The sequence below is a fragment of the Thamnophis sirtalis genome, unplaced genomic scaffold (assembly GCF_051295495.1).
Source record: "Thamnophis sirtalis isolate CommonGarterSnake01/CBP01778 unplaced genomic scaffold, rThaSir2_p1.2 scaffold_10, whole genome shotgun sequence".
NCBI classification, from domain to species: Eukaryota; Metazoa; Chordata; class Lepidosauria; order Squamata; family Natricidae; genus Thamnophis; species Thamnophis sirtalis.
This window is the reverse complement of record NW_028261390.1, coordinates 45,870,476-45,890,222: the sequence shown is the minus strand read 5'-3', so window position 1 is coordinate 45,890,222 and position 19,747 is coordinate 45,870,476. Positions and strand designations below refer to the sequence as shown.

Here is a 19,747-nt window from a genome sequence, read left to right as displayed (position 1 = left end):
CCGTCTCCAAAACAAACTTGCTCGTTAGCGCACAACCAGCTGTTAGCAAGGGGAGTCCCGGATGGCTCTGACCAGCGGCGCGTTTTTCTTCGGGTGGACGGTCGGGGCCGCCTCAACTTTAATTCTGTTGGCCGCCGCCATCTCCTTCTTGGTGCTCCGTAACTATTGGAAATGGAAAGAGATGAAGGCCATCCCGGAGATAAGACCTTGGTATCCCATCCTGGGTAACTCTATGCTCATGGATAGCGACGGCGAAGGTAAATAACTCTCCGCTCATTCCTTCCAAAGGGTCTTGGGCGAGCCGCGGCGACGGTTCGGGCTATAAACTTCTCCGACCTGCTTATTCCATTCAGCTGGTGAATGCCGGCGAGGAGGGGGAGCGGTGGGGGGGGGGGAAGCGCTTGGGACCAAAACGAAAGTTTGAAAGTTGTTAGGGTGGAAGACGTGGGAGAAACTGCGGGGTTAACAACATCATAAAATTAGACGTTGCGGACGAATCATCTGAACGAAGCATCCCTTTCGTAATGAATTATTTTCCATATTAGAAGATAACCTAAAAGTTAGGATTAAAAATACCCTCCATTCTGTGTCTGCATCTCAGATTCAATATCCCTATTCTAGTAGCTTGAGATTCTGTTATGATTTATCACTGAAGGAAAGTGAGGACAACTGTATTCTCTACATTGGAAATCAGACTAATTTACCCATGGTGATAGAACAGTTCAGCTAGATGGGTACATCTTGAAAAGGAAAAGCTGGTGACCCAAACAAAGTAACAAATTCAGGGCAGGAAATAAAATAAAATTGATTTCTTTTTAATGTGCATTAGATGTCCTAGAATCTGATAGATAGATAGATAGATAGATAGATAGATAGATAGATAGATAGATAGATAGATATAGAGAGAAGGTATTTAAAAGCTTGCAGTTAAATACTAAACAATGACATTTCCCATTTTCAAAAATCATGTATCCCTATCAATCAGAACTGATGTAGCAAAAGTACATAAAATAATAATATTCCTGTATTAATTTTAGTTCAGTTTCACAGTCTCGCATCAAATCTAGTTTCTAGCAGTGGAGTCAGAAGAGAAATCTGATTTTCTAGCTCGTTTATAATAAGAGGAGTGATGATATAGACTCCGGCACCCTGGCATAGCCATTGGCCGATAAAGTGTGATAGCATCTCCACCTTTTTGTAGCCACAAAGATACGTTTATGTCTTATCACAGATGTAGCACATATATTGAGACATATTAATCAGAAAGCTGTATGGAACTTTAGAATTGATATGAAAAATAAATATTTTAGATAATATGAAAAGGAATGAAGGGTTCAACCATAACATAATCCTTAAGCATTAAGCCCTAGTCCTTCTACCTTAATCAGACTGGGTTCTGAACATTAAACTGCGACACAACTTGCAACTTAGAAGGGTATTCGTGAGAAATTGAACTGAATTCTAACCAGCTGAGCAAAAACTATGGAAAGATGAATTCTGGATCTTGTAAAAGAATTGGGAAAGGCCTCAGAGAATACTATAGAAGCTGTGATGAAGACTTTCCTTCCTGACTAGAAATGTCTGCAGGTAATTAAATAGATAACCAATGAGGCCTAGTGGTTAAACACCAGGCTAGACACAGATATTTCCAGCCTTAGGTATTAGGTATGAAAACTGGCTAGGTGATTTGGGGTTGATCATTCTCTCTCTCTCTTTCTCTGGCCAACACACCACACAGGGCTGTGTGAAAAACAGGAGGAAGGAGTAATAGAATAACAGAATTGGAAGCCAGTATATCATTTCAGACAATTTGCTGTCCAATCTATTCTTAAAAACTTTGAGTACCCACAACGTCTGGAGGCAAGTTTGTTCACTGTCCTCAGTTGTTTATAACAATAAAGGTGAAATTAAAAAAAAAAATAGTTCTGGGCGCATTTTAAGCAGTCTAGGTGAGTACCTCAAAAACCTAAGGCATTTCAAGAGAACTGCTAGTTTATATGTACAATATACTTGGTTTGTCTGGTTTAATTTTGTCACCTTTACATAGTATTTTGAAGACATCACAATATTGGTCTCACTTTAATTGGTAATGTAGAGAGCAAGGCAGATCTTAGAAACATGCAAGAACCATTATCTGGGCAGAGTGGAATGAAACATTATTTCAGTTCTGAGAAGCAAGATAATAATCAGAAGTGTCTCAGGCAAATGCCTCTCTGATTCAATGGGATATAAGAAGGAGGAAAGTACAATTACACCTTCAAGGTTGTATTGTTATAACCTATCTCAATCAAATGTAATACTAGTATTCTTGAAAGATTGATTTTATGGTCTGATCTATCTTGTGGGACTGACAGATTTTAAAAAATCATGCTATAAGAGGAGGACAGGGCACTTAAAACCTTTCACATAAACTTAGTTTTTAACAATGGTACTGAGTATTCAGGGTGTAACAGATTGGGAATGTTCAGAATTTAGGAAAGTGGAAGATAGAATCATCCAGAATTATATGAATTGTTATTCATATAAAAATTAAATAGGCCAGCTCTGTTTCTCTATTTATGGGTTTCTACTGAGACATTAATAGAGCTAAAAGATTACTTCTGAGAGTGAAACCTGCCTTATACAGCTTCTGTATAAGCACTGGTAAATGTAAATAAACAGAGCTGTTCAAATTATGTCACAAGGAAACTAGAAAAGAACTCAAAGGTTGTTTTAAAATCAATAGGAGCTTCAAATAAAGCTGACTTTTTTCCAAGAAGTGTTGATCTAAAGTGATTGCTCTTTTCTCTTTAAATATTATCACCCCCTAGTCAGGCCTGCAGTTTGACTGGCAAACACTTTGACTCTAGATCAGTGGTGGCGAACTTTTCTCGTCTCAGGTGCCAAAAGCACGCACACACTAGCGCGCGCTTGCATGCCCACCCTTATAATTTAATGCCCCCTCCGCGCTGTACCCCTTACACATGTGTATGTTACACACCCCTGCTGCCCTGTGCATATGCGCATGGCTTTCTTGGACCCTGGGGAGGGCAAAAATGGCCTCCCCATCTCCCAGAAGTGCTCTGGAGACTGGAAACGGGCCGTTTTCTGACTCCCGGTGGGCCTGGTAGATCTTTTTTTCCCCTCCCCAGGCTCCAGAGGCATTCTGAGTTTCCCATTGGGCCATTTTTCTCCCTTTGGAGGCTTCAGGAGGCTTTCCTGAAACCTCCAGAGGCGAAAAACAGCCCAACGTGTAAACTGGAAGTCCTTTCCTGAACTTCTGGTTTGCATACTGGATGGTTTTTCACTCTCCGGAGCCTATAGGGAAGCCTTCGGAGGGCAAAAAACGCCCGAAAATTAAGGCCCAAAATCAGCTGGCCAGCGCACACATGCACACTGGAGCTGACAGGGCAACACCTCCATGCCCTCAGAAGTGGCTTCATGTGCCACCTGTGGCACGCGTGCCATAGGTTTGCCATCACGGCTCTAAATTGTTTAGTACTACTTTGTGACCAGTGCTGCAATAGCTACTAAGAATTTAACTTATATTTTTGAAGCTAGTTTACTTAATTAGTAGAATAAAATATTCACATTTCTCATGAGTGTATAATTTAATAATGCCTTATTAGATGAAATCCTTATATCCCCAATTTTTCATGACCTGCTTATCAGTTTCTCGTCTGAATCTGAACTTTACTTATATACTAAACTAGTAACAAATCAGAGCAAGGGCCAGTTTGCCAGAAAAAAAGGAAAGTAGCTCTTAGTCGTGATATGATTTTCCCAGATTATCTCCCCCCCTCCTTCCTCCTTCCTTTTCTTAAAAATATTAATTATCAACCAAAATAAATAATTTTAGATTGGATAAATTTACTTATTTCTTAAACTTATGTCATCGCCAAGTCTCTAGGCATCTTACACTGAAAATTCAATTTAAAAAGATTAATAATAAAATGTAAAGCACTGGAATGGAAGTTCCCAAGAAGCATTTTTAGCTACCTTTTTGCTCACTTGGTGGGATCACAAAACACCCTTGTGTCTGTTTCATACTTTTGTAGCAGTAGCTGTGTTTTTCAATAAAACGTCATGAAAATTTATTTTGGTTTGAAGTCCAATCCATGTTTAATTCTGATTGGTAATATTAATAACAGACTACATTTCAGAACACAGTTATTTTGAGAACTAAAGAAACAGTTTAACTGGGAACCAGAGTAAATTCTAATATGCTTCTCTTTGAACATGATCTGCAAAGCAAAGTAAAAATTGCAAGGTTAGCAGTTCTCTCAGTTTGAGACAATTCCTGTATATTCTATTGGACTTTACTCAAAGTACTTACTACACAGTGGTGGGTTTCAAATTTTCTTAGAACCTCTTCTGTGGGTGTGGCCTGCTTTGTGGGAGTGGCTTGCCAGCCATGTGACTGAGTGGGAGTGGCTTGGCAGTCATGTGACTAGATGGACGTGGCCAACTTGTAAAATGTGGTGAAACTCACTTAATAACGCTCTTGCTTAGCAACCAAAATGTTGGTTCAGAAACTCTGGCATTTGAAGCACGCAAGTCTTAAAGCTGTCAAGTTACAAGACCCTTGCACCCCTAACCCTTTAGAAAAAAAACCTCCAGGGGTGTTCAAACTTGACAGCTTTAAGACTTGTGGACTTCAACTCCCAGAATTCCTCCTCCAATCATATTGGCTCAGGAACTCTAACACTGAAGCACACAAGTCTTAAAGCTTGGTCACATTACAAAACCCTTGCACCCATAACCCTTTAGGAAAAAAAACCCCAAGGGATGTTCAAACTTGACAGCTTTAAGACTTTAAGGTTTATATAGGACTCTTGGAGATGAGTGCGGCGATTGGTGAGCCAGCCAATCAGTTAGTGACGGGCCAGGCAAGAGTGGTGTGGACGGGCGGCGGGAGGGAGTTGGAACCTGTTCTAAATGGCATGGTAGATTTCTGGAACCTCTTCTATAGAAGAGGTTAGAACTGGCAGGAACCCATCCTGTTACTACAGCACTACAACATTGTTTATACTTTACTAATTGAGGCTCAGTATAGCATATATACCAGTGATGGCAAACCTTCACTGAGTGCCCAAACTGTGTGCACATGCGCTAGCACATGTGCACATATGTAGCAGAGACCCAAAGACCAGCTGGCCAGGGCATTGGCAGCTCTGCCAGAGGTGAGATCTTTTTCTTTCATGAGCTTCTGTTTCATTGTTTGCAGGGAAACATAAACTCAGAAAAGAAACACCATGGAGAGCTGAGCTGGGGCGATGGCGCACGTGCCCACAGAGAGCCACCATGGACCTATACCATGACTAAATTAACCACACTTAAGAATGCCATTAAAACATAGTTTTTATGAAGTAAATATTACAGTAATTTGAAAGTGAATATCTCAGAAAACAAACTCTGTTAAGATCAAGGGCTGCATTTGGAGAATAGGAAAGAAGGGTTGTTTTGTCTGAATTTGCTAAGTCAGCACGATACAATTTTTAAGAAAAACCCCTAACCTTGTTTTTCTTTAAAAAAATTGTGTTTCTTAAAAATTGTATCATACTGACTGACAAACCTTGTTGTTTTGCCTTGTGACGATCAAAAAACCTTCAGTACAGATATAAATGTTTTATTTAAAATAACAGTGACCAATAAACTTGTCATTTGTAAATTGAATGTATATTTTCCAGGTTTTTGGAAGCAGGTAATTAATTATACAGAAGAATTTCGCTATGTACCACTGCTAAAACTTTGGATAGGACCATACCCCCATTTGATCTTATATCACCAAGACACTGTAGAGGTGAGTCCCTTTTCATTCTCAATGGATATGTCTCAGGGAAATCATAGGTGAGGATGATGCCCAGTATTTTGACTCTCTTGAAAACCTCCTGATAGAAATACCCTGCCAAGTCTCTGTTTAGAATATTATTGGTGGAATCCTATTTGCCCTTTTCTAGAAAAAATGTATTTAATAGGCAAATGGGTAAGTATAGAAGGGGTTACCTCTTTAATAGTGCAAAGAACTCTGAAGTAGCATGAAACTGTGTGGACATTACTACAATGCAACTTATAGGTTCTTTTAAAATTTGGGATATTAGTCCAAAAAGAATAATTTAACAATTCTGAAATAAATGTGCATGTGAGTGCATGCGCGCGCGCACACACACACACACACAGAGACATTGGATGATCTCAGGTTAAATGGCCAATGTCATTTTCCACTGACATAAAATAAACCACATAGGTTTTTTTTAAAATGTTATTACATAATAGCAAAACTAAATATCTTGTTTTATACTACAAATTATAAATGACATCAATTACTGTATTTTTCGTAGTATAAGATGCACTCCCCCCAAAAAGTGGGTGAAAATTTAGATGCATCTTATAGACTGAATATGGGCCTTTTTGGCCTTCAGAACCCTCCATATGTTGCATTTTGACCCCCAGCCCCCAGAATCACTCTGCAATGCTCCGCACAGCCTGTTTTTGCCAAAAGGCACCCATTTTGGGCCTGCAAAGTGCTTATAGGGGTCGGGGAGGGTGATAATGCGATACACGGAGGGCTTGGAAATCCAAAATCAGGCCTATTTTGTGTGAAATAGGCCATGCGAGAGTGAAGAGTGCTTCTGGGGGCCGGGAAGAGCAAAAACGCTATGCGTGGAGGCCAAAAACTATTTTTTTTAATGTTTTCCTCCTGTAAATTTAGGTGTGTCTTATAGTCTGGTGTGTCTTGTAATTTGAAAAATATGGTAATAATACAATTCTCCAAGTCATAAAGCCTGGGGTGATTGTCAACATGACAGAAGTGAGATGCTCTGATTCTTCACTTTTGTTGTTGTGGTTGTTCCTCTAAGTCAGTGATCCAAAGTCCACACAGCTTTTTTGGCAAGATGTTTCAGAAATAATTTGCCATTTCCTTCTTCCCCTGGCTGAGAGAAAGTGACTGGCCCAAATCACCCAGATGGCTTTGGGTTTAAGGCTGGAATAGAAATCATGTTTTTCTGGTTTTTAGCCTGGTGCGATTATTAGCTCCATCATAATTTTTATATACACCAAACGTAAAGTTGGCAGGAATGCATATATGTGATTGCCAGTAAAGTGTGGTGGAGATTATGGTTATGATGGCAGGACTATTACATCACCATGACTAAATGCTTGAGAGTACTCAGTCTCATGATACAGTAGGCATATTTTTTGCATTCGTAATTTCCATTATTAAAAGCAACCTGACTCTACATATAAAAAATAGTAAAGATTAATATATTACCAAGATTGCTATAACTATTCCAAACAGTACCAATACAATTAGAGAAAAAATACTTTGAAAGTATGAATAAAATAGTAGGGAAATACATATGGCAAGGGAAAAAAGCAAGAATTAATATAAAAATATTGCAAGATTCAAGAGTACGAGGTGGATTTGGATTACCAAACTGGGAATTGTATTATCAAGCAGTGGAACTAACTTGGATGAAAGAATGGATTTTATTGATAAATACAAGATTATTAACATTAGAGGGTCATTGTTTGCAACTAGGTTGGCATGTTTTTTTTGGTATGGTAAAAGCAAGGCATATGGCTATTTTCAAAGACATTATGTAAGGAATGGATTATTAACAATATGGGAAAGAGTAAAAGGGAAACATTTAGAAATACCAATACGGCTTTCAACAAAGAAAGCATTGACACATCCAAATATTAGTAGTATGAAAAATATTATTAGATACAAAGATATCTTAACAGAAATGGGAGAACTTAAACAAAAACAAGAATTAAAAGAACAAGGGATTGATATAGAATGGTTTTCACAATTGCAAATACAATCAAGATATAAAGAAGATAAAAGGGAGTACGGTTTTAACTTGGGAATTTCAGAGTTGGATAAGATACATATTGAAACAGAATAAATAATAATAATAATAATAATAATAATAATAATAATAATAATAACAACAACAACAACAACAACAACTACTACTACTACTACTACTACTACTCTGCCAGTCCCAAGCCCGGATGAGAAAGGAGGAGGATTGGGGTCAGGATGGCATCTGGTCCCGTAAAAAAAAAACCCGCCAACCCATACAATATGGTGAAAAAAACAAATAGGAATTCCATACTGCATCGGTCGTCGCGCGGGTTAACAAGGGCCGCAGCGGATGTTGGGGTCCCTGGACATCCGTCGACAAGTGGGCTACAAGTGGACCAGCCAACAAAATGACAAAAATATAGTGCAGATGAAAACTGTGCCATAATGGCCTGTTACTACAACTCAGAGCCAGAAAAAAGAGGCTATTTAAAGCGAATGTATGAATTATGGAAACAACAATATCCAGATTCAAATGTTAGTGAACAACGACTAGCAGATCAAAGGCGATTTATTATACGGAATAAAGTGTTTAGTGAAGTTGAACATGAAGAAATTCAGGCAAATTGCAAAACCCAAAAAACAATATCACAAGCGGAAATAACTGATATTCAAGACACAACTAAAGACATTATAGTAGAACTCCCAGAAGAAGCTCTCGGGGAGGAAATAACATCACCACCACTAGAACCAGTTATCACTAAACCAACTGATGAACTAACTCAAAAACAAAAAGAATTGAAGGATAAGATCATGGAGCATTTTCTGCTTAATGAGGAAAGGCAACGTTTACCATCACTAAAAACTGTGCCTAAGAAAATTTTGGCCCCTATCATGAAAATGGTTAATGCAGTGTTTTCAACAATTGAACCGGAATCCATCTTGGAAACAAACCAGTTAATGTACAGCGCAGCTGTAATAGTCACTAATGAACTAGGCATTAAAATTAAAGTACCTAGTCACACAACAGAAAAAGCATCAAAGCCAAAGTGGAAAATCTGATTAGAACAAAAAATCAAAAAATTAAGGGCAGATGCTAGTATCTTAAAGAACATGCATGAGCAACAGCTTAAAAACAACAAAATCATAGATCGGCTAATCAGAAGATATAGATTGGATACAAGAAACATCAATGAAGCTGTAGAGATTGTAAAACAGCAGATAACAGCAACAGCTAGAAAAATTGAGACTTCCGGGGAGGATAAACTAAACATAAACTAAATGACAAATTGCCCATGTGGGCAATTCCTAGACATGCAATTGAAAATATGAATATAGAACAAAAACACGATAGAACCACTTATAGACAACTTCTTATTACAGAAAGAGGGGTGCTGCAATTAAAATCCTTAGAGGTACTTAAAAAAGAGAAGGTAGTTCAAACGTGGTTTCAGTATGGCCAACTACAGGCCAGGTGGAAAATAGACCAAAAAATAGGTTTTGTAATAGCTGAGGATAACTTGTTTAAACAAATAAGAGATCAAAGTTTAATGCACATAAAGAGGATATATAATGTATTAGTACAGATGGACTCAGAAACCGAAATGGTTAAAGATTGTATGATAAAATGGGCTCAGAATATTGAAGAACCTATAATGCTGGACACATGGGAAAAAATATGGGTAAGAAATGTAAAATTTACACAAGCACAAAATTTGAGAGAAAATTTTTATAAGATGTTTTATAGATGGCACTTAGATCCCAAAAAGCTTGCTTCTATGTATTCAAATGTTCAGCCTAAATGTTGGAGATGTGGTTCTTTTGATGCTACATATTTTCATATATGGTGGACATGTCGTAATGTTAAGGCATTTTGGATAAAAATTTGGTGGATCCTGCAAAATATCTTCAAAAAAAGGATAAAATTCACTCCCAAACTGTTTTTACTAGGTATATGTATTGTAGGTATTGACTTTGTAGCAGTAGAGATTAATTTGGTTCTGTACTTAATAACGGCAGCAAGACTCTTGGTGGCGCAATACTGGAAGAAGAAAGACCTGCCTACAATTCAAGAATGGACTTTGAAGGTTACAAACTTAGCCGAAATGGCAAAAATTTCAGCATATCTTAAAGAACATTCAAATGAGAAGTATAAACGAGACTGGAAAAAATGGATTGATTATATACAAAGCAAATACGGGACTAGGAAATTCCAGATAGCTTATGCTTAAAATTAGTAATAACTTAAATTGTTAAAAATTTGGGTAACAGCAAGAAGCTGAGTTCAATGTAGAGATATTTTAGACTGTGATTGTCAAAAAGTTATACCATGTATGGGCTCTGGGAAGTCGGGGGGAGGGAAGGGAGGCGGGGATCTAGGGGGAGGGGGGGAGGGGGAAAATATAATATGTGTTAAATTTTAAAGCATGATTGCACTTGTATACTGTGGTTTTCTTAATGTTAGTGTCAAAACAGAACAAACTGAATATATTGGAAAGTAATAGATACCGAAGGGAGGAGCTGAATGAAAGAAGAAGGAGAGTAGAGAGAGTGAGAGAGAGGAGGAGGAGAAGGAAGGGAGGGAATGGATTAAGAGAGGGAGTGATAGGGTTAGGGTTAGATAGAGGGGGAGGGGAAGTAGGTGTAGAGGGGTATGAGAGAAGGAAGAATGAAAGTTGGAGGGGGATGAAAGAGGGTGTATGGTGGGCTAAGGCGGTATATTGGGTTTGTATTGTAGGGGGCATTTTCTATAAAAGCGAGGGCTGTGTTTATTACTCAATGTTATATGCCTCGGTTGCACAGTAAACATGTGATTGTATAGAATGAAATGGAAATAAAAAAAGATTTGTACTAAAAAATTGAAAGATATGAGGCACGAATCATCCAATATAAACAAAATCAGCAATTTCGATCAGACCAACGGCGTTTTTATCAAAGTCTTAATGTGAATGGTGACACCAAAAGTGAAAAACCAGAAAAGCAGGCCACAGTTGAATTCTGGAAAGAATTGTGGGAAAATGCAAAGGACTACAACAAGGAAGCAAAGTGGATACATGACTTTGAGAAAAGCATTGGCAACAAACAAATGCAAGTATTAGAAATAACAACTGAGATGATCAAAAATCGAGTTAAAAAGGTAAAGAATTGGACATCACCTGGAAAGGACCAATTACATGGTTTCTGGCTCAAATATCTGACCAGTTTACATGCAATATTGGCCAGGCAACTGAATGAAATTTTACAAAAGGGCCAAATTGATGAATGGTTGACAACTGGAAAAACATACTTGATTCAGAAAGATCCAACTAAAGGAACAACACCTGAAAACTATAGACCAATAACATGCTTGCCAACAACCTTCAAATTACTCACAGGCATTATTGCAGATAACATGATGGATTATTTGGAAACAAAAAACATCTTGCCAGTAGAGCAAAAAGGCAACAAAAGAAGGAGCAGGGGCACAAAAGATCAGCTTCTAATTGATAAAATGATATTAGAAAATTGTAAGAACAGAAAAACGAACTTGAATATGGTCTGGATTGATTACAAAAAGGCATTTGACTCACTGCCACATAGTTGGATCATAAAATGCTTAGAAACAACTGGCATTAGCAAAAATATTACATCCTTTACTGAAAAGGCAATGAAACAATGGAGAACTGAGTTGGCAGTAGGGAATGAGAGCTATGGAATGGTTAATATCAAGCGAGGAATTTTCCAGGGTGATTCACTTTCACCTCTTCTCTTCATCATCGCAATGATCCCACTATCAGTAATCTTAAAAAAAATGAAATTAGGCTACCAAACAGCCAAAAAAGCTGAAAAAATTTCGCATTTACTATATATGGATGATTTGAAACTCTATGGAAAGTCAGAAATAGAAATCCAATCATTGACAAATACAGTCCGAGTATTCAGCACCGATATTTCAATGCAGTTTGGCATGGAAAAATGCGCCACTGTATCCATAAAAAGGGGCAAAATCACTGCATCTGAGGGAGTTGAAATGCCCAATGGCCAACTAATTAAATGCAAAGAAAATGAAGCCTACAAATACTTAGGCATTCTGCAGTTGGATAACATCAAGCATGGAGAAGTAAAAACTATTGTCAGGCGAGAGTACACCAACAGAGTTAGGAAAATTTTGAAATCTAAATTGAATGGTGGAAATACAATCAAAGCCATAAATACCTGGGCAATACCAGTTATAAGATACACAGCTGGCATAGTTAACTGGACACAAGCTGATTTGGACCTTTTGGACCGAAAAACCAGGAAACTAATGACAATGCACTACAGTTTACATCCACGTGGTGATACTGATAGACTATATCTGCCCCGAAAATCAGGTGGCAGAGGATTATTACAAGTGAAGCAAACAGTTGAAGAAGAAAAACATGCACTGGCTGATTATTTAAAAGAAAGTCAAGAACATCTATTAATCGAAGTAAAGAACAAAAATCTACTGAAGGCCCAACAGACAAAACAAGAATACAGAAAAGATGTGATAAAATCAAGAATGGAGAGTTGGCAGAACAAAGCACTGCATGGCCAATTTCTGGAAAAAATAAAAGATAAAGTGGACAGTGAACAAACTTGGTTATGGTTAAAAACAGGTACATTAAAGAAAGAAACAGAGTCACTAATCCTGGCTGCGCAAGAACAAGCTATCCGCACAAATGCCATTAAGGCCAAAATCGAAAAATCCTCTGATGATGCCAAATGCAGACTTTGCAAAGAAGCTGACGAAACTGTTGATCACATACTCAGCTGCTGTAAAAAAATCGCGCAGACTGATTATAAATTGCGGCACAATTCAGTAGCACAAATGATCCAGTGGAATTTGTGCAAAAATTATAATATTAAAACAGCAACAAACTGGTGAGAACATCAGCCTGAAAAAGTCACAGAAAATCAGATGGTCAAGATCTTGTGGGATTTCCGTATACAAACCGACAAAATACTGGCGCATAATACACCAGACATCACACTGGTTGAGAAAAATAAGTCACATGCAAAAAGCCGCACTGCTTGGATCTGCACGCATATTACGAAAATACGTTACGACGTCCTAGGCCCCTGGGTGGAGCCCGACTAGTAACCAATGCCAAATCCGGCAAAACAACTGGCCGCTGTGATACAATTGTATAATCATAATCATAATCATAATCATAATAATGTCACAATCATAGACATCGCAATACCAGGTGATAGCAGGGTCACCGAGAAGGAACATGAAAAAATCGCAAGATACCAGGACTTAAAAATCGAACTTCAACGACTATGGCACAAACCAGCAGTGGTAATTCCAGTGGTAATTGGCACACTGGGTGCTATTCCAAAAGCACTGGAATTACATTTAAAACAGTTAAAAATTGACAAAATCACCATCAGTCACATGCAAAAAGCCGCACTGCTTGGATCTGCACGCATATTACGAAAATACGTTACGACGTCCTAGGCCCCTAGGTGGGGCCTGACTAGTAACCAATGCCAAATCCGGCAAAACAACTGGCCGCTGTGATACAATTGTATAATCATAATCATAATCATAATCATAATAATGTCACAATCATAGACATCGCAATACCAGGTGATAGCAGGGTCACTGAGAAGGAACATGAAAAAATCGCAAGATACCAGGACTTAAAAATCGAACTTCAACGACTATGGCACAAACCAGCAGTGGTAATTCCAGTGGTAATTGGCACACTGGGTGCTATTCCAAAAGCACTGGAATTACATTTAAAACAGTTAAAAATTGACAAAATCACCATCAGTCACATGCAAAAAGCTGCACTGCTTGGATCTGCACGCATATTACGAAAATACGTTACGACGTCCTAGGCCCCTAGGTGGGGCCCGACTAGTAACCAATGCCAAATCCGGCAAAACAACTGGCCGCTGTGATTCAATTGTATAATAATAATAATAATAATAATTAAGAAACTATATAGCCACCTAGTAAGAACTAGACTAGAAGAAGAAGTGGTTAAAGATACAATGTTAACTTGGGCAAAGAACTTTGGCTATACGATTGAGCCAGAAAAGTGGCAGCAATTATGGGAAAGGAACTATAAATTAACCATGTCAACAGCTTACAAGGAAAACTTATACAAAATGTTTCATAGATGATACATGCCACCAGAAAAATTAGCAAAGATGTTTAAAGACAAGTCAATGAAATGTTGGAAATGTCAACAAGCAACAGGTTCTTATTATCATATATGGTGGACATGTGCAGAAGCAAGGAAATTTTGGACTAAAATAAGAGTATGGCTAGAGAAAATGTTACAACAAGAAATAGAATTTAGGGGCGGGGCTTAACATTGCAATGACATGACATGAAATTTTGGGTCTTCAGGATTGCTGTTGATATCTCTGTTTCTGGACGGTCCTTTTGGACCTAAGCTGTTCTGAAGGAACAGTGATAGAGAAGAGCATGCCCTGCTAATCTCAGGGGCATTGCAAAGCCCCTGATTGATCCAGGAGAAAGCTGTTTTTGCCAGCTACAAGAGAAGCAACCAAAATGGTTGCCAAAGGTTGGGATAAGCCTCTGAAATAGACACTGTGCAGGAGTGTGTCAAATTGGTAAGAAATTTTTTTATTATTGGAGAAGGGAAAACCCAAAAGAATTGGAATTTAAAATAAAATTGAAGACAGAATGAAAACAAGTGGTGAATCAATTCTGGTCTAAGATGATCATGTTATCTTTTCTATCTTAACATTATTTGTTTTCTATGGATGGATTCTTTCAAATGCCTCTTACCTTTAAACTGGACTGGTCTCTTTTTCTTTCTTCTTCCTCTATACTTTCTCCATATTTGGTATTCGTGGATTAAAAGCTTCTTCTCTCATAAGGCTGGGACGCAGTGTAATTTTTACAGTTTTTTTTTGTCTCAGACAGACAGGCAGAAACAGATGGAAAAGAGGTAACACTGCCAACTAGTGGCTAGAGGCTTCGCAATACCTGATAAAGCTATAAGCTTTGTTTACTGAAAGGCACAGTGGAAAACGTTTTGTTGATACAGGTGTTCTTTTGAAGGAAAGAGAAAGCTTTGATTTGAAAAACTCCACTGAATTTGTTTGACCTAAAAAGTCTCGGATGTTTTGGCACTGTTTATAACCTGGAAAATGACACAACATGAAGAAGAAAAGGCACTAACTTTGCAAAGAATTTTCTTAGACATTCAAAAAGTTTAATAATTACAGAGAGAATTGAAAATAGATTTGAAATTATAGATCAAAATACAAAAAGTATGGGGACAAATGAAGTTTGAGGACAGAGCTGAAAAATAACAGAGACATATGAAAGTGATAAGAAAATTGTTAAGAGAAGTCCACATAAGACTTATCAAGAAAACATTTAGAATACAGACTTTACAAATGGCAAGAGATATTGGACTACACTATCTTTGGAAGGATACAGGATAATGAAATAAAATGCCACAATAAATTTTAGTTAAATGTAGTTAAATTTTGAGTGCTATGTACAACACAATAATAACTATAGACAAATAAATGATTAATAATGATAACAAAGCATTTATATATACTAGATTGATAATATAAAATCTTATACAAACTGTAAGTGAGATATGGAGATGATGTTGAAAAGCCTTTTTATAAATGTTAAACAATTTTATATAGAATAGAATATAAAGATGTAATATCGGATGATTTGAGGGGTAATAAAATGTACTTTAAATTTAATATGCTTTAAGTTGAAAGGATGTAATAATAGTTAGGCTTAATGGATGTTTAATAATTATATCAATTTGTATACAAATATATTAGATCAATGATACTAATAATGGGAGAAAAACATGGAATTGAAAATTACTAGATAATATTATCAATGGTAAAATAATAGAATGGTGTCACAATAAATTTAGTTAAATATAGTTAAATTTTGAGTGTAATGCACAATGTAATTTGTATTGTATTTGTATTTGTATTTGTATTTGTATTTGTATTTGTATTTGTATTTGTATTTGTATTTGTATTTGTATTTGTATTTATTGGGATTTATAGGCCGCCCTTTTCCCTGAGGGGACTCAGGGCAGCTTACATTCGTAGGGAAAGGGGAAGTGCAATATAACACAAAAACAGTATGTGACTAAAATAAACAGTAAAAAACACAACTTTCATTCAGCATTCAACACTCGGGCGGGGTGAATTAGAAACTTATCCCCAGGCCTGGTGGGATAGCCAGGTCTTGAGGGCTGTGTGGAAGGTCTGGACGGTGGTGAGGGTGCGAATCTCAACGGGGAGGTCGTTCCACAGGGTCGGACTATAGCTAATAACAGCTATAGTGAAATAAATGATTAATAATGATAACAAAGTTAATGTGTGAATTCTTGTCAGACTAATCTTATTTAATTTTTGATTAAATCTTTAGTAGGTTTATGAAAATACTTTTAATGAGCAGAGAAATTGTCAAAATACTTTTTAATGATGTGATGAGGCAGTTGATTACAACTTAATGAATACATAATGCTTCAAAAAATTCTGATCAGATTGCAGACTCATTCTTACTTGTATTGTTCAACATTTTTGTTAATGGTTTTGTGGAGTAGGAATAAGAAATGCATATCACATTTGCCTATAACACAACATTGAGTGGAGTAACTAATGCTCTGATTAATGCTAATGCTCTGGTATGAGATTAACCTTAAAACAATCAACATGAAATTTATTTGATTTGCCTAATGAATGCAGATTAGAAATTGTCTGATTTTGGGCTATCAATGCAGAATTCTGATTTTCGCTTCCATTTCATCAAAATATAAAGTGATAAAGAAAATATCCATTCCTGTTTATTTTAAAGTTACAATACTGTAGTGTGTTTTCCAGGTTATCTTACGTAGCTCAACATTTATTGAGAAGTCCTATCTCTATCGATTTCTTCAACCTTGGCTGGGAACAGGACTTCTAACAAGGTGAGACAAAATGTAACTCAACTATTTTGCTGTTAATTAAAGCATGTGCTTGAATCATATGGTGGACCACTCACTTGTGGAAATCTTAAGACCCGACTGAGCTGTTATCTCTTTTCCTTAAATCTTCCTGAAGATGTGAATACACTAGCATAGGAGTGTCAAACCTGATTTCATTCAGGGCTGTATTAGGGTTGTTTGACCTTAGGGGACTGGGGTGGGTATGGCCTGAGTATGCATGGTCATCTTGACATCACTTGTGTTGGGTGCCTGTGGTGCCTGAGTGTTCTGCCAGAGAAAACAAGCTCCCAACCTCCGTTTTCACTGGGACAGCCTCCTGCAACCTTCTGCCAGTGAAAACAGAGCTCGGGAGGCTCCGTTTTTGCTTGCAGAGGCACTGCAGGCCAGTCCTTTGCTGTTATCAGAGTGCCCACACCAGCTAGATCTTAGCACCCCTTGAGTTTGAAAGCCCTGCACTAGCAAAAGGAGGAGAAGAGATTGCCATATCTGAAATTATACCTCAAGTCTCCATACAAATGTATCAAAATCCCCCCCCCCCGCAACCATTGCTAGTGGAACAGTTATTTTTTGGCATGTTGCATGTGATGCTATATAGATATGTGGTCTTAATGTATGGGACAGTGGGCAGGTACCAAGTCCTTTTTACATTTACTCAATATCTGTTGCAGTTGAGTTTTATGAAAGAAATCAATATTTTGATACAATTTTGTTTATAGAAGTCCTAGGTTTTATGAGTCCTAAATAAGACTTTAATATACTGAATTTATGGTTCTAGTTCTGTTCTTCTGGGAGAAAGACCTCAAATTGGTAATTTAAAATTAAATAGAAAAAAGATAGAGGGTAAAGTGGAGGGGTTCATGTATTGTCCTAAATCGTGATTTGCTGCTGATGTTATACATTGCATTAAATCATTGTTATCAGAATAGAGTTGAAGATATTAAATGTTGAAGGGGAGATGAGAGCAGAATCAAGATTCATTGAATGGGTGGACTTTAACCAGAACCCAAGTGGATTTCTCTTTTAGTTGCTAATAACTACTACTTGTTGAGATTACATAGCACAGCACTGCAGTTAATCTACAGTGGAAGTGAGTCTTTTCTAAACGCCTTGTTGAAGCTTTAAGAATACAAATATAAGACCAGAGTTCTGAAAGCTGCTATATTGTAAGACTCCTGAAACCAGCCTTCTCCAATCTGGAAGCCCTCCCAGATGTGTAAAAGTCCATAGGTTACATTGCCATTGTTAGGAAATCTGGGACCTAAAATTAACACATCTGATGATATCCCAGATATATAGTTATCTTATGTCTTTCTCTATCTACAGTAGCTCCCCCCCCCATCTGTCTTAGCAGTGTAGAATAAATATTTGGTTGGGACAGCCTTATTATTTTTAATTATTTAATTCTTTGTTTTGCAGCACTGGGAAAAAATGGCATTCCAGAAGAAAAATGTTAACTCCAACATTCCATTTTACAATCTTAGTAGATTTCCTTGAAGTGATGATTGAACAAGCCAATATCCTTGTTCAAAATCTTGAAAAACATCTGGACAAAGATCCATTCAACTGCAGTTTATACATTGCATTATGCACCCTTGACGTAATCTGTGGTAAGCTTTGATTACTGTCTAGTAACAGTACTGTATATAAAAAGCTGAAATAATTGAAGTCTAAAAATCCATCTGTTTATATTACACAAAGAAATGTATTGTGATATATGACAACAAGATAGCAACTTTTATCTATTGACCCTAAGAGAGAAATACTATCTAGTATTTCTTTTATAGGGTCTTAATCTCAGAAACCAGGAGGAAGACTGGGGCAATAATTCCTTCTGAATGGAGCTTTGCAGAATTCCAATGCCTCAAAGAAACCAGCAAAACAAACTCAAATATTCTGTTTCACATTGCATTATTTGTTTGGAAATAAATTAACTCGGTACTCTAATCTTGTGAATGTCATGAATTTAATTAACAGGTCCATACATTACTCCAAATCCAGGTTACTTAACCATGGCTTACTGAATGAATCACAATTTCTTGAGTCCATAAACTTTGTAAATCAAAATTCTAAGGATTATGAACTCATTGCCTGAACTCACAAGAGATACAAAGTCAAAACTAGACAATCTGTATTATGAGTTTGTGTGCAATGTGAACCAGGTCACAATCTTCCTTTTTTTTTTCTTTGTAGAAACAGCTATGGGCAAAAATATTGGTGCACAAAAGAATAAAAATTCAGATTATGTCAAAGCTGTCCAAAAGTGAGTATATAGATGGTGATACATACATACATACATACATACATACATACATACATACATACATACATACATACATACATACTCCAATCGACAGTTAGAAATTAATGAAGTTCAGTTAGTGAGTCCCAGAACTGACAAATTAGTTTTACATATATAGATTGCACAATTCCTATTCCAACACTATGCAAAAATGAGACCAGACTGCTTCAGCATTTTGTAGCCTGTTGAACATCATAAGCAAGCTATATGTAAAATAACTTATTGCACATTTGGTGGTTACAAAACAATGTTATGACAGAAGACCAAGACAGCTAAGATGTCAATAAGTCAATTATCTAGTCTTTTAACATTTAGCTAAAAAGTACACTATGCATGCACTATGCATGCTTACTACATGCTAAGTTTTTGGTGTTCCCCAACTTTGTTTCTCTTCTAAAGATGTCTCATTACCAGAAATGGGTAATATCAAAAATGCATATAAATAGCCAGCAAATGCTACAAAAGTATTATAACTTTGTTGTTTGTTACTCTAGTATGAGTGATCTAATTCATCATAGACAGAAATCACCATGGTTTTGGCCCAACCTTTTGTACTATGTTTTTGGAGAAGGAAGGCAACATTACATGAACCTGAAGATACTTCATAGCTTTACAGATAAAGTGAGTTGCAGAATGACTCTTCATGTCACAGCTTGTGGGCTTATTTCTATCCAACTTTTGCAGTCATGCCTC

General features: G+C 37.1%; 1 protein-coding gene across 1 annotated transcript in view; it reads left to right on the top strand.

Moving 5' to 3' along the window:
- CYP4V2 (cytochrome P450 family 4 subfamily V member 2) overlaps positions 1 to 19,747 on the top strand; it is a 38,186-nt gene continuing 18,439 nt past the window's right edge. The window contains exons 1-6 of the mRNA XM_087724494.1: positions 1 to 257; positions 5,670 to 5,782; positions 16,652 to 16,737; positions 18,172 to 18,362; positions 18,946 to 19,015; positions 19,549 to 19,675. Of these exons, the coding sequence (XP_087580620.1) occupies positions 62 to 257; positions 5,670 to 5,782; positions 16,652 to 16,737; positions 18,172 to 18,362; positions 18,946 to 19,015; positions 19,549 to 19,675 (783 nt within the window). The 5' untranslated portion in view covers positions 1 to 61. The remainder of the gene's footprint in view (positions 258 to 5,669; positions 5,783 to 16,651; positions 16,738 to 18,171; positions 18,363 to 18,945; positions 19,016 to 19,548; positions 19,676 to 19,747) is intronic.